The sequence below is a fragment of the Buteo buteo genome, chromosome 16, assembly GCF_964188355.1.
Source record: "Buteo buteo chromosome 16, bButBut1.hap1.1, whole genome shotgun sequence".
Classification (NCBI taxonomy): Eukaryota; Metazoa; Chordata; class Aves; order Accipitriformes; family Accipitridae; genus Buteo; species Buteo buteo.
The window spans coordinates 10631917-10651660 of NC_134186.1; the positions used below are offsets into that span (position 1 = coordinate 10631917).

Genomic DNA, 19744 nt, shown 5'->3' on the forward strand with positions numbered 1-19744 from the left:
CTGGGTAGCCAGCACAGGGGATGCTGCGGGGAACACGTCCTGCTGATGCACGGGTGCTGGCTGCAGGCTAGTTTGGCCCAGGTTTGACTTTGGTTGACGCAGTCCTCAGCCCATCCTGGTGGCTAGATAGGGCCGAGGGAGGATTTGCCTGCAAACTATCTCACCTCCAACCTGCCTGACCACAACCTGCTTCAGGAGCAGCCTAGGAGCACCTCCGCTTCCCTTTTGGAACACCTCTTCTATTACCTACCACATCAGGTACTCTCAGAAATCCACTTCTGATATTTGCTGAAATTTTTTGAGAGCTGTCCTTACACTCAGCCCAGTGCCTGATTTTTGTGGCTCCCCCTACACGTGCTCTTGCCCCTCTTCAGCCCTATCTTCTCCCCCAGCTTGAAACGAGCCCATGCGTGCCAAGTCCAGGAGAGACCATGAATGTGAAAAGCCTATTTAAGAGCCCCTTGGGATGGGTAGGTTTTAAAACACAAGAACTGCTTCTGCCCTCGATGGAGAAGACCAAATAGCTCTCAAAGCAGAAAGCCATGGCTTTTTAGCATTTTGGGCATCCTCAAGAGAGATGTGCATTGAGGAAAAAACAAATCCTATCCTTCACGCCTGTCTCAAGACACACGTAAGCTACTTGTCAGGCACCATTTGAGATTTGTGAAGGCTACTGTAGAAACTATGCTTAGATCAAAGCTTTCCTTAAGTCAAAGAAAAGCCAGTTACAGCCTCTATGAGATGAGCATGTGAGCACCGCAAGCCAAAGCCTGGAGGACACCTTTAACTTGGGTGCCCAGGCAGGATTTGCAAGTGAACAGAACACTAAGTGACCACTCTAGGAAGAGAGATGTTGGGGAACAGGATGTTTTCGGCATTCCTCTTGCAAGGCCGCTGCAGGGCAATGGCAGGTTTGTCGCCTACATTTTTAAACTACATTCATTCTTTTGTGTTTTAGGTGTGCAACAGCTGCATTTTTCCTTAGAACAAGGTTTATTAAAACTCTGACTGGGCAAGAAAACCCAGTCAGCATCCCCTGAAACCAGGGGAACGTCTCCTAGGCTTGCTGTCCACCTAAGGCCTTGACCAAGATCTTCTCCTGACATGGCTCAGCTAGGAACTTACCAAAAGCAAACATGTGAAACAAGGTATTAGTAGTATTGTAGTTCAGAAGTGATGGATTGGTCTTAAAGTAGAAATATACAGATATATCATATTTTTCTAAGTAGAAAAATGAAGCATTTAATTATTTGCAAACAGACTTCAATAAAGTTCCTGTAGAACCACTCTTGCCAGAGCAAACATATCAAACCATTTAATCATTTCCCATACTAGCAGAAATGCACACAGCATCTTTTGTTTGTAGGAAAATCACTTTTCAAGGGACACCAATTTTCAAGTTATGCAGCTGATAAGCTGCTCATTTCTTTCTTCTCTAGTGCCTTGGCCACCACTGCTTTTCCAAGAACTCTTCTAGGGAAAGGCAGGGGAGAGCTCCATTTTAGATTAAAAACCATTTGTTTTTTTAGAGAGCCTTCCCCAGAGACCCGGCAAAAGCACCACCCAGTAATAATACAGTAGGTAGTTCTTCTCCTGCCTTTGGAAAGGAGCTCCCTTTAAAGCCTGACTAATGCATTAGAAAGGATTATAGGATTAAAGAGCTCCTAAAGGGTAGAGACCCACTTCTAGAAGATGCCCAGTAATTGTTTATTTCAAGGGTACTAATGCTGCAGTGAAAAAGTACCACGCTTTCATGAGCCTCGGAGTTAGTACATCCGGAGATGCACAGAAGGTTGATCAGCTCCCCGGACACCCACTCAGGGAATCAACAAACATTTTTGGTACAAGCAAATTCTCTATTCAGTTAATCAGCTTTATGTATGAAAAAGTTCAGATTAAGAAAAGGACGTTGCTTTGACGTTGCTCTGCAGGCAGTCACCACTCATGAAATGATCTTCACTTCAGGGTTAGACTCTTCCAGGGCTCTCAGTTCATCATTCACTTCAGGACTCCAGTAAATGTCATACAAACTGCACCCAAACAAAAAGACAAGCTGGTTTAGTAAGCATCCTCCCATTAAGGAAAGAGAAAGATGCACAAATGGCTGGTATGGGAAGATCATATAACAGGAAGGGCCCTGTCTAGGTTTGAGAGTCTGGCCCAACAGCCAGAAACATGCCTTACAACATCGGACCCTATTACTCCCTCCCCAGCAGCACCTTCCCCTTGCTCTTGGGCGCTATGGACCAAAACAGATCCAGGCACTGTGGTCACGTCACTTGGAAGGGACAAGGGGGTGTTTTGCAACATGCAGATGGCATTTGACCCCCACTCCAGGTCACCACTTGCCCTCAGGTGCAATTCCCAGAGAGCTGGTGCTCACGGCCCCCTCCCTGCAGCCCCCAGGACCTCCCAGGAAGAACACAAGCAGGACCACAAACAGCTCTCACATTAACTGCTGCACGCCACAGCTGGGATTCCTCAAACCTTCACAGATCTTCCTGATGCCTTCATCTCCCAGAGGGTTGTAGCTCAGGTCCAGCTCAGTAAGGCACTGCTTATTAGTCATGATAGTGGTGAGGGTTGCACAGCAGGCTGCCGTGAGATCGCAATTACCCAGCCTGCAGGGAAGAGGAGGGAGAGGCCAGTGCCGTAAGCACTGGCTCCAGAAACCAGCCCATCAGCCCACTCTCGGGCAACAGGCACAGACATCCCTTGCATGGACCAGAGATCCCCATTAGGCTGGCATCTCCAAAACATCAGTGGGGGCTGGTCCGTGGTCTTCCCACAGAGACAGCCGTTCTCGTGGTGACTACTGAACACCTAAAAGTCCTCCCTAAAGCTTAATGACATGTGGCTGCAGGAGGAGAAGGAACCCTAAGAAGATATTCCCAACTTCAACATCATGCATAATCTTCTCTTTGATTTAAACTGATCATAAATCATCTCTAAAGTTGAGACTTGCAAGCATCTCTCTAGAAAGGGCAACAGAGGCCTCTCAGCTGAGAGACAAGTAGCTTTAACTGGTCAGCAAACACATCTTTCTGGGCAGAGACCTCAAGTCTTACTGATGTCTCCCACGACTCATCTGCTCAACTCACTCACTGCGAGTCTCAGGCATTGGAGCACAGCTCTGGCTTCTGTCAAATGGCACGGAGGAGACAAGCATGGTGCCCCAAGCATCACGCAGGCCACAGCCACGCCAGTCCTGAGCTCAGTGCCTGCCTGGGAAGGCAACGGGCAGATGGGGAAGGTGAATCCCACTACAGGGCTGGAGGTGATGCTCCAACTGGCCTCCTGCTCCTACTGCTGGACCAGCGCTTATGCTGGCACCCATAGAGACTATGGGAAGCAGGAGGCAACTGGTGAATTCAGGCAGGCTTTGCACTGCAGCTGGCAGGCACGAGAATTAACATGCCAGACCTGGACCAGCAGTTTCTCCATCTCAGTGTCCCACCTGAGAGAGGCCCTGTGGGCAAGTTCAGAGAAGGGCACAGGAAGCTCTACAGCAAGCAGCTCACAGAACAAAGCAAGATCCCTCCAGCCTCCCCACACTTTGCTTTAGATCCTGAAGGTACATGCACTTTCAGTTCTGCACTTGGGAGAGCACCTGTGGATGGCTATGAATGCACTTTCGCATGGGTGACAGCCTGCACTTGCAAGAGACCATGAGTGACAAGATACATGGAAGCACTTGTAGCTCCCATTTACTTGCTAGTGGACTAGTTAAACATCAGTGTGTGGTATAAATTGTTTCACGTGAGCAAAAAAATACCATGCTATGATCTATTGCCATCTTCCTCTCTCTGCATGCCGTTCTTGGAAGGGTAACACAGCAAGAAAGAAGACGACTTCTGAGTGTGCACCTTACCATAGGGACTGGATGTTGCAGTTGGGGTGCAGCAGCCCTTCACACATAAGTTCAACACCTGCATCTCCCAACTTGTTCTCGCCCATGTGCAGTACTTTCAAGCTCTTGTTCACGCTGAAAGCAGAGCTGACGGCCTTGCAGCAAGCGGTCGTGAGCCCACACTCCCTAATCCTGCAAGGCAAAAGTGACATGAGATCTGGATAGGGGAATCTAAAGAGTAACAGGCACCATTCACTTCTTCACATTTGCTTCACAGGAGCCCAGACAGTGGGAATAGAGGAACCAAAGCCTTCCCACAATCACTGTCCTCTTCTCAACCCCCCGTCTGCTCAATCCTTTCTAAGCAGCACCTCTCCCACTCTTTGTATTTGGGATGTCTGTCTCGGAGCAAGCACCTAGGAAACGCACATGCCCATAAAGCATAAGAATCATCAGAGATGAAGTGTGCCGCTCTCAGAGTCACTCTCAGCTCCACTGTGCACTCCTGAGGCACCTCATCAACTCCCAGGCCACCAGTGCAGGGGAAGAATGCAGCTGGGGGCTGGAGCTGAACTTGCAATGTAGGAAAATTCAAGTGCTGCTTGTTCAAGTTCTGTGTGGAAGAACAATTTTCCTCTCCTGGCCACGTGATACCAGATCATCCTAGCCTAAAAGGTAACACTGTCAGCAGAGAGGACGCTGAGAACAGTTTATGTCATTAGAGCCTTCTTTTGGCTCATCAATGAGAGAGCTTGGATCCAGTGAAGAACCCGAGATATCTGATCACAGCACTCATTTTGCTATTATATGAAGCTTTTCAAACTTCAAAAGTCTCTTAGCTGCCATTTGTTGCACGATAAAATATATTAGACAGAAGCTCTGCAAGTGATGCTTGGTCTCCTATTGCTTATAATAGGATGACTATGGGGCAGAACTTCAAAGTGTCTACAAGTTTAGAAATGCAAATCCCTTTAGCTCCATAAGTCTAAATCCTTTAGGTAACAACTGGCATGAGTTGTTCATGGAACCATCGCAACTGAGGATCTGTCTGGTGGGCATTACTTCATCCACATCTTTCTTCAGTGGGGTCTCCAAAGAAGGCAGTGGGTATGTGAAACTTAACAGCAGCTCACCATAGCTCCTGGAGTTTACACTTGGGATGCTTGAGCGCCTGACACAGCATTTCCATCCCCGAATCCCTCAGGTTATTGTCTATCAGACTGATCTCTGTGAGGGTCTCTTTTGTACTGATGAGTCTGGAGAGATCTTTACAGCTATCACTTGTGAGATCACAGTCCCATAACCTGCAGGGAAGAACAAAACATTATTTTGGCCCAAGAATGACTTAGATTAGAAAACAGAGTCCTATTTTAGTATTCTGAATTTCTGTTTACATCATCTCATTTTCTTCTATCCGTTACAAAACCTATTCATGCATCATACCACACAGCTTTCTCCTTACTTTCCCATCCGTTGCACCAAAAGCTCTGTTTGTAGCACAAAAAAAGAAATAGGACCATGCAATTCTAGTAGACAAATAACTCAACAGGAAGCCAAGACAACACCATCACAAATTTCATTCACCCTTTCCCCAGAATTTGACCCAAGCGATTTCAGTGCGGTCCTGCTCATTCACGGTGTTTTCAGTCACGCAGTTTTCAGAAGTAACTAATTTACAGTAGAGGCATTCCTGTTTCACTAGGGGGTGTAACTGAGAAACTTTCTGCTTAGGAGCAAACCAGCAGCACAACATAGATAGCTCAGAGGCTGCAAGAGGGATTTAAGTAACCTCTGCCTACTCTTACCATAGCTTCTGGATTTTGCAGTTAGGATGCATCAGTCCTTGGCACAGCAGAACCAGACCAGAGTCCCCAATCTTGTTATCCCCCACGGAGAGATCTATCAGCGATGACTTGTTACTGAGAACAGCACTGATCTCCCGACAGCTATCGCTGGTTATGCCGCAGTTCTCCAGGCTGCAGAAAAAAAGCACACTTGGAGTTGCTCCTCCAGACCCTCTGTGTTAAATACACCCCAACGCCCCCAGTTCAGACTGAGGAGGGTCTACAGGCTGGTTCCTTGCTGCAAACCAGTGCAGCTCAGCTGGGCATTGCTAGACCCTGCAAGGGTCAGAGATGATACAGGTATCCTAGACAGGCTCTGGGTGAGGCAACACACTGCCCCTGCGCTCCGCAAGGCTGCAGGGCACTTTTACTCTGACCTACCCATTCACATCCATTAATGCAAGGATCGTTTTTACCAAACTCCCCCTTTATATTGACTGTCTGTTTTACGAGGAACTTTTGGGTGTATCACACAGTGAGTCCCTGGCAACCAACCCCTGCTGAATTACAGGGGCAAGATAAAATGAATTGGGCTTCTCCCCTAAACCCCTTCACAGGCTTTACACCAGATAGGAGGCCAAATCCAGCATCTCTGGTTTGAAGCAAAAAAGAGATCTGAATAAATATACTCATCTGGCTGGTAATTCAAGGGTAAGAATTGGAGCCACTGAGGGTGATTGCTCCTCTGCTCCGAGATACTGGCGAGCAGTCACCCCTTGTAATTGCACCCCTTATGTGGGGTACACATTCACACTGTACCAACAGGCAGAAGAGTGAGCTCAGACTCACATGCTAAAAAAAAGGTCAAAAAAACCCCAAAACTGAAAGGCCCAGACATTTGCTTGCAGTTTCCAGTTACAGCAATCTGAGCCAGCAAAAAATCTGGCCTGAATTTCAGGCATTCCTGACAATAATTTTTCCTGTCTTATGGATGGTATGACTAGCAGCAGGACTAGTTGCAGTTAGAGATGACCAGCTCTTCCTTACTGTAGTAACTCTAGGTTGCAGCTTGCCTCCACCAGTCCCTGGCACAGCTGCTTTACAGCTGTATCTCCCAGTGTGTTGTTACTCAGGCTGAGCTCCTTCAGGGTGGGCTTGCTTTGCAGAGCAGCATTGAGAGCTTCCACAATATCAGCTGTGAGTTCGCAATACTCCAGCCTGCGAGAAGAGAAGTAGTCCAGGGGTAAAACAACCGTCTTCACCACATCCCGCTATCCGCAAGACATCAGCTGGGCAAAGTGTGTGTTAGCCAGGGCAGAAAACATGCCAACATGAGTTGAGACCACGCAACGCATGAAAACAGAGATAACCATAAGAGTTTTTAACAGCGTCTCCCTGCTCATTTCAGTAAGCATTAATTCTTAAACTAGACCCCAGAGGACACTAGCAAGACTAATTACCCACCCCATTTTTACGCTAGTCCTCCATTAAACCAATGCCTTGAACACACAACTCAGTTTTGCATTGCAACACATCACACAGCCTCACCACTGAACCTTCCTGGGAGGAGATGGGGGCTGCAAATAGACCTGGGTCCCACTCAGCTGTAAAACAAGGACTAAGTGCAGCAGAATCAGACTTTTCCTGGGTGTCTGAGAGGTCCTGCATTAACAGCCACCACTGCCAGGAGGGCTAAAAAAAGCCTCTGGGAATAGACACCCAGCTCTTACAAACCCACAAGACCTATCAGCATGAATAAGCATGACACAATTTCAGATAAAACAAGAAGAAATTCCTATCTGGCAACAAAACTCCTGCTTTTCTCAAGAGAAAGACAAGCATGACCTGTCTGATGACCAAAAAAGCCCAGTGACTACTTACTGCAGCTTCTGCAGCTTACAGTTGGGGTTCATCATCCCTTGACACAGCACCTTCACTCCAGCAGTTCCCAGTTTGTTATCACCTACGTGCAGCTCTGTCAGGGATGGCTGTGCACTGAGGACGGAGCTGAGAGTCTCACAGCTGGCACTTGTCAGATTGCAGTTTTGCAGCCTGAAGGAGAGAGGCAACCGGGGTGAGGGAAGTGCACCCCCAGAATTACAGAGGCTCTTCTCAGAGAGACACATCTGCTAGGGTTTGAGCTTGGAAAGGATGCCATGGCACTAACAGTGCGTAACCCTCTAGAACACAGTATGTCCAGGTTAGTACTGCTATTTTACCAGTGTGCCAAAATATTTTATCAGCTAGTATTATACCTGTAGCATGAACAATAGCTCCCATGCTTCCTTCAGTGTAATCGCTCATATAGCGCCTCTAGAAGAAGATGGATCCACCCTACATTAAGTAGAACTGCATCTGCTTTATAGAAGTGTTTTAATCATCACGAGGCTTATCCCAGAGATAAAGCAACGGCATCTTACAATTTCTTGCCCCCTCTGGAAATGTGATCCAGAGTAGCTAAAAATAAAAATCTCATTCAACTTGGCTTAAATCCCTGGATATCATTTAGAAATCTAATGGTATACTACAGGAAGGATCTATGAAGCTGATCCTTCAGCACTCAGGCTGGTCATATAGGAACCATGCTGGTATTGCTATGGGGCGTTTAGAGTTATCGGACAAGAATTCCCGGCAACGGAGAGGTGTTGTGCATGGCGGTACTAAGTTTGACATGGGTTTGGTTGCTCTTTTGTTCCCTAAGGCACCTCACCAGAATGCCAAAATGGGCAATTATGTTTCTATACAACTAAAACAGCCTAATCCAGGCTGTTACTTAAGCATGTGGAGAAGTTTGAAGCGTAGGACAAATTCTCTGAAAAATTACTTGTGTTAGTCTTCCAGTACAGAGTATCACAGTTATTTCTTGAAGGCCCATCAGAAAGTTGCAGTTTGATTAGCTTCACCATCAACTTTCGCTCTATTTGTCAGCAAGTCCTCATTGCAGGGGCACAGGGACTTTGAAGCAGGCATATCTGATATACAAGGCAAATAATTTTCACAAGGTAGTGTCATGAAGATCCCAGACCCACCTCAGGAGCTGGAGGACTCCAGTACCCTGCAGAAAAGGTGCTGGACAGAGAAGGTAGCATCACTTTGAGGGTCACTGAGGAGCAGGGGCAGCAGCCACCGGCTTTGACTAAAGCTCCTGCTCCATGGTTGCTGAGGGAAGTCCACTAACGCTAGTGCTGGTGCCTCTGCAAAGCATGCTGTCTTGAGCCAAGCTGGCCCTGCTCAGCTGAGAAGACAAGGCTTGAGGCAGAGCCAGTTTGGTAGAGTGCAGAAAGACTGACAGCTCTTGAAACATCAAGGCTCACAAGAACTCCCTTTTGTTTGGTTCCTAGAGAAAGGAGCAAGCAAACTGGACCAGATGCTAAACGCTGTGCTTACACCTGGCAGAAGAGCCCTCTGAAAAATGCATTTGTCAAAATGTCAGGTATGTGCTGATGGCAGTGGGGCCCTCTGTGGTCATCCTTTTGTTTAAACTGGCCTAAACAGATAATCCAGCTGCCAAGGCTGGGGGAAGATGTGCTACTTCTTCTAAAGAAAGTCCCCAGAAAGCCTTCACTTGGCTGGGAAAACACTACCTGTCCCTCCCTCGGTGCTGGAAGACAAAGGAAGACAGACTGATGATCTGGAGTCTTCCAATAAATATACCACTTAGATAAAAACTACTTGGGTTTTCCAACCATCTGACCTAGGTAATTGCTGAGGTGCATTGGCACGGCTCTTACTACCATCACATACTAGTTTGCCTCATGACTTCACCTGCAGCAGACTGCAAGCATGTTAGAGCAAGGCAATCAATGGGGCTTTACCATAACTTCTGTAGGCTACAGCTTGGCATCAGCAACCCTTTACATAAGTGTTCAATGCCTGCATCTCCCAGTTCGTTGTTGTTCAGGTTCAGCTCTGTGAGGGATGGATTTGTATTGATGATGGAGGAGAGATCCTCACAGTTACTGCTGGAGAGATTGCAGTCATCCAGCCTGAAAAAGAAGGAGAGAAGGAACACTTTAGTCCTCAGGGTTGCTCTGTTCTCCCTGGCTGGAGCATTCCCCATGGAAGCAAAGTGGACAATTTACTCCTCTGTGGTGCCTGGGATGCTTCTGTAAGTATGTGCGCAGCCTGTTGGGTGACGCATGGCCCAAACCAAGATGTGCTCTCTCTGCAGGGCTGCAGCACAGGAGGGGCTGGACGGCAGTTCCCCCAGCCACGCACCACCTCCGAGCTGTGCAGAAGAGAGTGCGTGACTCAAGTCATCCCCCCCTCCGTGGCAGGGCTTCAGCAGGAGGATGCACCTTCATTTAAACATTGATAGCAAACAGCTGCCTGGTGTCTGAAGCCACCTCTAACCAGAGGCCAGCTTACAGGCTGTCAGACTGGTTCTGCACTGAGACCAGCCAAGCTGGGTCTTCAGCCAGCCCCAGAGACATCCATCGGCAGTTTGGTCTCATGTAGGTGAGTCATGCCAGCCTGCATGTCTCCGGCACGACTCTCGGCACACAAATCGCGAGTTTGCAGCACGGCAGTGGCTTCTCCCCCTGGACATCAGCATTTTTCTAGCTGTTGCTAAATTGATGGAGGGGGAGTTGAATTGGAAGGAGAGCCAGGAAAGGATTGGGAGCTCAGGACAGGCAGGGACGTGTACAGGGAGGCAGAAAAGACATGGGGCAAAAGGGAGGTGTCATGAAGAACCCTACAGCCCCAGGCACAGCCACAGCCAGGACTGCCGAAAGTTGCCTGGTCACTTCTCCTTAGACAGCCCTATGAAAACCGAGGCTCTAGTAGGCTTATTCCCTCCCTCTGGCAAGAAGACTTAGCTCCCAATGCAATCACGTTCAACACCGATTAACAATCCCTGCCGCAGCCACTCTTATCCACTATATCTTGAGCAGCCCAGCCTCTACCCAGCAGATAACCATCCCACTGCCTTCTGCCACCCAAGGCAGACCTTGGGAAGTCAGAGTCAGGCCCGTGAAGCTTGCCTGCAAAAAGCTCCTTTGCAAAACAAAAGCAAGTCACTTTCAACCTGCCTGATATCCTCCAAGCCATCGCTGGCTTGAGTGGCTTATCCTCTCCAGCCCAAGCAAGGCAATGCCAGCCTGTGGGCTGTGAATTCCCAACCAGAAGAGGGGGAAGAGTGCAGGAGCAACTCTTCTGAACCTTGTCCTACAGCTTACACTCTAGGAGATGGTTCCCTCAACACACAAGGCAGGTACTTTCGAAGGCCAAGTGAAGAATTAAAAGCTGATGCTATGTGGCTTGTGCATGACTATTAAGTAACAGTTACTTGACAGCATCTGACCTGCAGCCCAGAGAGTGTGCAATCTAATGAGCTCAGAGAGATGTCTTCCCTCTCTTGAGGGAGAAAGACAGAATTACCAAAATAGTGGTCAAATGTTTAGATAACCACATTACCTAGCTGAGTTCTACGGCACGCCACAGAACAAGGACAGCATTACTTCATACCAAAGGATGCTTACCTGTAGCTGAAAAAACTTTGCAAGAGGGTGGGGGTTTTCTCCTCCCCTTTAAATTAACCTTCTGGATAAAAATAGGTAGAATCATTCCTGTAACTGTGCAATGTCTAAGTCACAGGTCAACAGTTCTGCAGCTGAAAAACACAGGAGAGGAACGCAACAGTTCTTACTTGTAAGGGATGATACGCAACTAGTTACTACCTGATGGTTTTGCAGGATTTCATTGTGGAGAGAAGTTCAGCCCATCTGGATGGGCTCATCTCCTCACACTGGATGTCAAGCTCCATTTTGACAGGTGAGGTAAGATCTGAAAATTAAAAAAAAATAAAAATTCAAACTTTTTTTTTTCATTGACTGAGAAGCATCAATCCTCTTCACCCCCCCCCCAGCTCTCAGCCACGAGTTACACTGTGCAAAGAAAACAGATTGTGTTTTTCCAACACCAGCCTGCTGCAAGCACCAGTATGAGCCAGCAGCGTTGGAATGGTTTTGTCTGGGACTCTGAGAGGCAAAAAGCACACAGATCCCAGAGAGATATGGCAACAGCTTGTTATCTGAAGGCTGCTTGCATGAGAGTAAGACACTCCCCTTCCCTCTCCAAGGGAGCTTAACCAGAATGAGCTTTTTAGAGGCACTGGTGCTACTCTCTCACTATTGCACTACTGAGCCATGCAGCTGCTGAGTATTACCAATATGCCACACCTGATTGATTGCAGGACCTCAAGCTATACTTAAAATTAAGGTATTTTTGAGAGAGTAAAGGTGAATGAGGAAGACTAGCATGAGAACTGCCTAGGCTCAGATTAAAAATCCTGCCAGCCACACGTCTGTATGCGAGAGGTGGAACCCAGGCAGATGGGACAAGCGTTTCTCCACGATTTGATATCCAAGCTTTGAATGGTCACTCTGGTTGGGCAAGTCCAAGAACAGAGAAGCTGGTAAGCAGGAATTTTTTTTTGCTGTGCAGTCAAACTGCATTTCTGAACTGATGTAAACACAGTGCCTTGCAGAGCAGCTCCAGCTAAACATGCACAAAAATATGCCAAGGCCAAAAGCTGAACTCTAGTCTGAGTCTACAAGGGATAGTATTAAGGGCAGCACTCCAGTAGGTGACAAAATGCAGTCTTGCCATCTTGGCCTTGCTAACATGACTCAGACTACAGGGTATTTCTAAAAAAAAAATAAAAAAAATCTCCTGAGCTATCACATTGGAATGTGAACAGTAAAAAAACAAACTACCAGGCGTTACCGACTACGGTTTATCACTGTCTTCCTCCATCTCGCTTACCTCCTCCTACCATAAAATCAAAGGTTATCCCAAAGTAGGCTTTTCACAGAGGTGAGCTCAGTACCAGAGCCCACATCAGGTTTTGCCCACAATAAATCCCTCACCCACACGGGGAGAGGCAATGTCACGAGACGATAGAGGTGCTGAGCCCGCACACCTAAAACACACGAAGGAAACCAGGACACCGAGAACAGCGTTAGCAGAGCTCCCCTACACGCAGTTGGCCTCCCCCCTCCCGAACCCGAAGCAGAGCAATGTCAGGTGAGAGTCACGGACCACATCCTCAGGCTTCGCAGCACAGCCCCACGTGTAAAGGGGCTTGAATCACGCGGTGTTAAAAAACCAGTGCCGACCCAAACCAGTGCAAATAAGTGCGAGAACAGATCAAAGGAAACCAATTGTGTAACGTAGCAAACGCCTCCCGACTTTGCTCACTGTATTTTTTTTTCCCTGTTTTACCTCTCTCGGATCAAAAAAGGGTTCCCAGCCCCCCCGCCCCCCAAGCTCTGCACCTTCCTGCATGCTGAGGGGGGTTCCCTATCTCCGGGCACAGGCTCGGTCCCACGCCAGCCACCGCCGCTGTTCCTTGCTGACAAGGCGGCTGCTTCTTCCTCTTCCTCTCCCACCTCCCGTTACCTGCACCACGATTACCGCCTAACGCCAGAACTCACCCGAGTTTTTTCCCTTCTCCCCGCTCCCCGGCCCCGCAGCTCCCACCGCCGCCCCGCCTGCCCGCGCAGCCGCCGCCGCCCGGCCCCGCCCCGGCCCCGCCCCGCTCGGCTCCGCCCCGCCCCGCGGGCGCGGCGGCGCGGAGCCGAGCGGGGCGGGGCCGGGGCCGGATCTGTCCCCTTCTTCCTTCTTCCTTCTTCCTCCCCCCTTTTTTTCCCTTTCTTCCCCTTTTTCCTCTTTCTCTCCCCTTTTCTTCCTCTTTCCCCTCCCTTCCCCCCCTTTTTTCTGCCACTTCTCCCCCTTTCCCCTCTCTCTCCCCCTTCTTACCTTTCCCTTTCTCCCTTTTTGCCCGACTTCTCCCTGCTTCCCTCTTCCCCCCTTTTCCCTCCTCTTACTCTTTTCCCTCTCTTTTTCCTCCCTTCTTCCCCTTCCCTCTTCTTTTTCTGTTTCCTCCATATCCTCTTCCTTCCCTCTTTTTCCGTGTTTTCCTCACTTCCCTCTTTTTCCTCCCTTTTCCCTCTCACCTTCCCCTTTCTTCTCTTTATCCTGTGCTCTCCCCGCTTCCCTCTTTTTCCTCCCTGCTTTTCCTCTCTTTTCCCTCTGTTTTCTCACTCCTCACCTTCCCTCATTCTTCCTTCTTTTTCTTCCTTTCCTTCCCCCTTTTCCCGCTTTCTCCCTTCCCTCTTTTTCCTGTGCTCTCCCCACATCCCTCTTTTCTCTGCCTTTCCTCCTCCCTTCTTTCCCCCTTCCCTCTTTTGTTCCTTTTCCACCCTTCTGCCCTCCTTTTTTCCCCTTTCCCTCCTCTTTCCCTATTTCTTCCCTCTCCTTCTTCATTCTTCCCTTTTAATCTTCTCCCCCACTTCCCTCTTCTCCTCCTCTTTTTCCTCCCTTTCCCTTTTCCCCCACTCCCCTGTTGCCCCTTTTTCCCATCCACCACTATCTCCCCCCCACCCCCACCCCGCAGAGCAGGAGCACTGGGATACACAGGAAACAAGACAGAAGAGGGGGAAGTCCCTGCAGCAAGGGGCTGCGCAAGGGATGGGAGGATCAAATATTAAACGGGAAGGTGTGCCACCCAGGCTGGGAGGGCAACCTCTGCCCCATGCTGGGACCTAGAGCATGATGGGGATGCAGGCAGGTCACCCAGGGGAGAGGCAACATGGGAGGGTCTTGGCCAGGGGGGACAGGACCCCCTCCTTGTACTTCCCCAGGGAGGTCGGAACCGGGAACTGTTTGAACCGGGAACGACAACAAAAATTTCTATTCCTCAGTCATCTCCCTGACTTCCAGCTTGCCAGGCGGCTGCATATGGGGCCCAGCTTGGAGAGCCTGGGATGTCCCCCCTCTCCACCCCTTTCACCAGTCCTATCCATGACTCATCTTCTCTCGTATTCTGTCTCCCTCATTAGCACAACACATTGACGAGCGAGCGAGAGGAGCCGCACCTTGCCGGCACAAAGGCCTCTCCTCTAAGCTGTTTGAGACAAAGTCACGAGAGCAATGGAGGATGGGCACGTTGGAGTTTTGCTGCCGTGATGACTGCCACCCTCCCCAGGCTTTCCCCATGCCGCTGCGCCCACCCGAGCCCAGTGACCAGCGCCTTGCTGGCACATCTGTCCCGTGGCGTGGCAGGAGCAAGGGTGCCAGTGCCTGGCTGGGGCTGGAAGGCATTCGTCATCGCTCAGCTCGCTTCCTCCTCCGGCTGCCAGCTACTCCCTGTCTCTCTATTGTTTCCCAGTACTTTTAGCCCCTGTAAAAGCTCTTTCAGACTTTCACAAGACCGAGTGAATACAGGTTTTGAAGTGCCGAGAGCTTTCTAGGCAACATACTGAGTCTCCTCCCTTCTTCCCCCCCCCCCCCCCCCCAAATCTTAGTGTCTCCCCTGGTTTCTTCTTCCTACAAACCCCATCCCCCTGGCCCAAACAACAGTCCAGTTAAGCACAACCACAACCAGCCGTTCCCTACAAAGCAGCCTCTGCGATGCACAGCTTTAAAATCGCTATGCGCTCTTCCCCGGTAAGCAGAAGGGAAAGTTCAGGGAGTTTAAGAGCCCGGTTTTGCTGCTGATACGTACCTCGCTCTTCTCGGCGCTCTGCGGGAGCGAGGAGGGCAGAGCTGACGCCTTCCTGCTGCCGTTACCATGCAACCTCTGCTGTTGTACACATGGTGCCTGCTAGAGGGAGAGAAGCAGTTTTGGGTTGTGATGGCTTTTTTCCTCCCAGGGCAGCTCTTCAGAGGCTCGTGGAGCCGCACTCCGTATGTGTTCGTAGCTGGCTTAGTGATGATGCAAACATCCCACAAAACCTGATGATGATAGAGGCGGCTTTACCTTCTTACCCCTGATCATGTAGCCACTAGCCAGGGTTTAGCCCAGAGCAAGGGAGTAGTTGCCATTGAAGGATCCATCCGAAAATGAGGCCACCACAGTGTTAAAGTCTGAATAGAGATGCTGGAGTTTGCAAATAGTTTCTCCATTTCTCAGGCAAGCCCTGTCCTGCCTGGATGGGGAGGGTTGCTGAGCACATAACTGCCTCCGTGTCACCTCACCTGGGGGTTAACCTCCCCTGGCAGGGGCTACGGCACAGGCAGCCCCCCGCTCCTGCATGAGCTGGATGCTCACACAGCCTGGAAGGGTCCCCCCAGAACAGCCCTGGTCATGCCTCCCTAAAACTGCCTCTGGGCAGCAAGCAGGGCCCCCAGTCCTACACCTCCTCCTCCCAAACTCCTGTTGACTTTTCCCCTCCCCAAGGATTACCCTGCCATTGCTCAAGCTGCATCGCAAGCTAATTGCAGGTTGAAGTAACCCGCTTTCTCCCCCCATCCTCAATGGCATGAAGATTAATTAATGTTTCAATAGACTGCAAATGAACCGGAGGCAGAAGGCGAGCTCCATTTTTCCTTCCTGTGGCTGCTGATGCCAGCAGAGGAGATGGCGTCACAGGCTGGGAAGCACAGCCTTTGTTGCACCCCAGGGGGAGCATTAGAGGTTTCTCCCCAGTTGCCTTTATTGTTCTTCTGGAGGAGATGGGAACCGACCACCAGAAGAGCTCAAAGAGCTGAAACCCACCTTCGTTAGTGCTTAGAAGAGAGTTGAACACCAGAGGATGCACCTCTTTCCTATTCTCTCCCAGGGTCGTCCATGCAAAGGGGTTGCTAGAACAGTCTTTGTGCCCCTGGGTCTGACCCAAAACCTGCTGAACCCCAGCCATGAGCTTGGGGATGGCACAAAATTCTGGCTTTGGTGTTTGCCAGGGCAGTCCCTGGCAGGAGGATGGCTGGGGTGCTGCGGCCGGTGAAGGATGCCTCTTCCCTTCTTGTTTAGCGTGATCCTTTCAGGAAGACCACTAGTGTTAGGACGTAAGTGAATGCTGGCAAGAGCATCATCTCCTGGTCCACCAGGTAATTTGAAATCAGATGCCTGTCATTCAGCTCTACAGCAAGGGTGTCATTTCCTATCCAGCCACTGCTGACACCTCACTGCTCTCGGTTCCTGCTCCGCCACCCACGTCAGGAGCCTCTAAAGGACAAAGTCTAGTGTTTGTTAGAGGTTTCGGTGCGGCTTATCTCACGTGGACCTTCTGTAGACCTTCTGCTCTGGACAAAGTACCTGCTACATGCTGGTCTGTGCTGGTGAAAAACTAGCTTTACAAGCTAGGTAGCCATGCCAAGATGCTATCAGCTTCTATCTCCCTGTCATCCCTTTGGCTGCCCTCACTGTGGGGACAACAAAAGGCATCTTGGGAAAAATCTATTGCCCTTTCCCCAGCAAGCAGGACCAGGCTGTCCTATTCACTGAGATACACACAAGTCCAGAGGAAACGATGCAAAATGGGGCTGAGAAAGCCAATCGCAAACACCGGTGAGAAATGCATGTGTATGTCTTTCAACGGAAACAGTGGAAGACTCCTGGCATGGAGGATACTTGGGCGTTTGCACGGACTCAGATCTGACTGCCTGAGGAGTCTGACCGTGACATCTGCCATGTGTTCCCTTCTTCTTTACCACCATTTCCCCATGTCCTTTTTGAGGTCACTCAAATTTATCTCCCCTTATTTTAGGGCGTCCCCCCTCCTTTGGCCTTTGTACCAGGGAGGGAGATCACGGTGTTGCCTGCCTTGCCCTGCCACTTGTGGGCACAGCTGGCATGGACCCAGCAAGGGTGGTAGGTCTTGCATCCTGGGACCTGAGGAAGTTGAGATGTGTCTCTGCATTTAAGTTGACTTAATTTTAAAACTAAATTTACACACATAACCCTAGAGCATACTTACAAAAGGATATTTAAATTAAGCTCATTAGCATAAGCTGAAAGTTTTGCCTTTTCCCCCTCTAGCAGTTTCCCGTTCTGTCCTCTCTGCTTTTGTGATGCCTCTGTCCACATACTTAATTGCAATTAAAGACAATGAAATTTTCAGGGTAGTGACAGATCTTTTGCTAACTTGACAATGCGATGCCCACCAGCAAATTCATTACATAAATTCAGCCATGGCAATCAAAACAGTGAGTCATAAGCATGTGCCCAGCTCCAGTTGTTGCACTGAGAGCCTTGTTTTAACTCCTACTTGATCCATTGCTGGAAGCCATTTGTTCCTTGAGCTTGTGTGCAACTTGAAGTAAGGCTTTGTAGGGGGAGGAAATGCAAAACTTGGGTCATTCCTGAAGAGCCAGCGGGCTGATAAAGCACTGGGGAGCAAAAGCATCTGTGGAGCTGGAGTGGAGAACTCTATGCTGTGGCTTAGCTGATGCCTTGGGAGAAAAAATAAAAAAGGAAGGACAAGGACAATAAACAGATCCTGGTAGCATGTGTTTGGGAGCTGCAAGGTGGCAGAGCAAGCTTTGGGCTCCTCTGCAAATACTCACCCCAGCTTTCATGTGTGCACGCACACATGTGGATGCTCCATACTGTGGCAGCTCATTATAGATTCCCACAAGAAAGCCATTAAGAAGGAATTTTTAGCTGTTCTGATGTGGTCATCTTGTTCTTGTAAAAGAAAAGCTGGTCTCTTTGTTTCATGCTGGTTTTATTTTTTCGGGCTGTGGGAATCATTATAATGAAATAGTGTTGTGAGTCTATGCGTAATATTTTATCCCTGTGTATACAGTCTTTCACCGTGGGTCCAGTGAAAATGAGACCCCAAGAAAATGGGGCTTTCCAGACACGTTCATCAACCACTGCACTGCATTAACCTGTAGAAAAAGCATGGTCAGGGGAATTTTTCACTCAACCCAGCTTTTCTTCTGCATCTTCTGCCTCAACCCCTGGCAATTGTTGCCTGCCAGTCTGCAGAGGGCGATGCAGCATCAGTTTGACCAGATTTATGGTCCTCCTTTAGTTTTCCATCACCAAGATATTGCAGGGGTTGAGAGTTGAGGGTTGAGGTGAGGCCAAAGCTAGAGGGGAAAAGGAGAGGACTGGACCATCGACACAAGTGTATTTCACACACAATCTCTTCATGCCGGCTGCATAGCAGCTGATGAAACAGGAGACTGCCAAGGATTTCACTTCCCTGTTCAATCCTCCTGCACAGGAAGACTCGAATCGTTTGCTGAAGCTTTGAAGACCATTGTAGGGACAGCTGGTTATTTCATGAGTTTGTCTGGGACTCAGAAGCCTGAGGGTAAATCAGCTTTAAAAGGCAAGAATGAAATCTTCAAGCTAAAAAAAAAAACCCCAACAACCATACACTCATCTGTTTTTCAGACTTCATGTTGCCATTGCCATTTTCTTGGAAAGGACTGGTGGATGTCCACTGCTGGTGGAGACATCTCTTTCTAGACTCCATGAGACTACCCATGAGAATTCACAGGTATTTGTGCCAAATAATTACTTTGAAAAGCCACCGCATCCTCTCTTCAATCCAGTTGTTCTTTGGGCTATTGGGAATTAATTGGGAATTGTGTTATTTAAACATCTATGCTGCCTATAAAGAAGGGCAGTGGGGTTAGAAGGACTTTCTAAGACCTGCAGGAGTTGAAGAGTAAAATAAATGTGACTTGAGCCTGAGGTATGGTGTGGCTATATATGTGCCAGAAGACCATAGCTAAGTAGTGCTGTTCTGCAAATACTCTGCACGTGAGATTTATTCAGACAAAAAGAGTTTCCCCAGGTTTATTCTTTTTAGAAGGAGACCCAGTAATATTAAGGTTTCTTACTCTTTCCCCCATCAACAACCCCAGGGCTTAGGCATATGCTCTGCAGAGGGGTGAGCCTACCCCAGGCCCACTGCGAAGTTTGGGGATGGGATGTTTTGCAGTTTGCTCAGGTGTAGGCTGGGGGCTGCGAGCAGCTTGAAAGCTGAATTCCACTCTTTGCCCTTGAAATTTGTCACAAAGGTCATTTCTTCACACATGGAATGGGAGAAAGTCCACAGAATTATTTTCCACCTTTGGTTTCCAGTTCAGTTTGTGGTTGGGATGGAAATGCCAACAGAGCGTATTCCTATGGGAATATTCCCTAAGCCCTATTCCTTGGGTTTTTTTCATGATACACCTCCAGTTTTTAAAATTCGCTCTCTTTTTCTTTAAAGCATTTGATTACTCCTTGTGGCTTGTTGCAGTAGAATAATAGCAGAGTGTGAAGAATTTGAATATTTGCTTGAACTGGATGAATTAACTGGGAAAAATCTTGCCCTTTTTTTGACTAAATGGCACATACATCAATGCCTCCTTGAGGTAT

General features: G+C 48.9%; 1 protein-coding gene across 3 annotated transcripts; it reads right to left on the minus strand.

The window, feature by feature from the left end:
• Positions 1-1289: 1289 nt before the first annotated feature.
• On the minus strand, positions 1290-15278 carry RNH1 (ribonuclease/angiogenin inhibitor 1). 3 transcript variants are annotated; one of them, XM_075047812.1, is made up of 10 exons: positions 15146-15278; positions 11316-11421; positions 9450-9620; positions 7516-7686; positions 6682-6852; positions 5656-5826; positions 4984-5154; positions 3872-4042; positions 2451-2621; positions 1290-2030 (listed from the first exon to the last, which is right to left on the minus strand). In XM_075047812.1, exons 2-10 carry the CDS (start codon positions 11399-11401, stop codon positions 1943-1945), a joined length of 1371 nt encoding a protein of 456 aa, XP_074903913.1. In that variant the 5' UTR covers positions 11402-11421; positions 15146-15278; the 3' UTR covers positions 1290-1942. The 3 variants fall into 3 exon arrangements, with proteins under 3 accessions (XP_074903913.1, XP_074903912.1, XP_074903914.1); XM_075047811.1 differs by lacking the exon at positions 15146-15278 and adding an exon at positions 13074-13141; XM_075047813.1 differs by lacking the exons at positions 11316-11421; positions 15146-15278 and adding an exon at positions 11118-11304.
• Positions 15279-19744: the final 4466 nt, after the last annotated feature.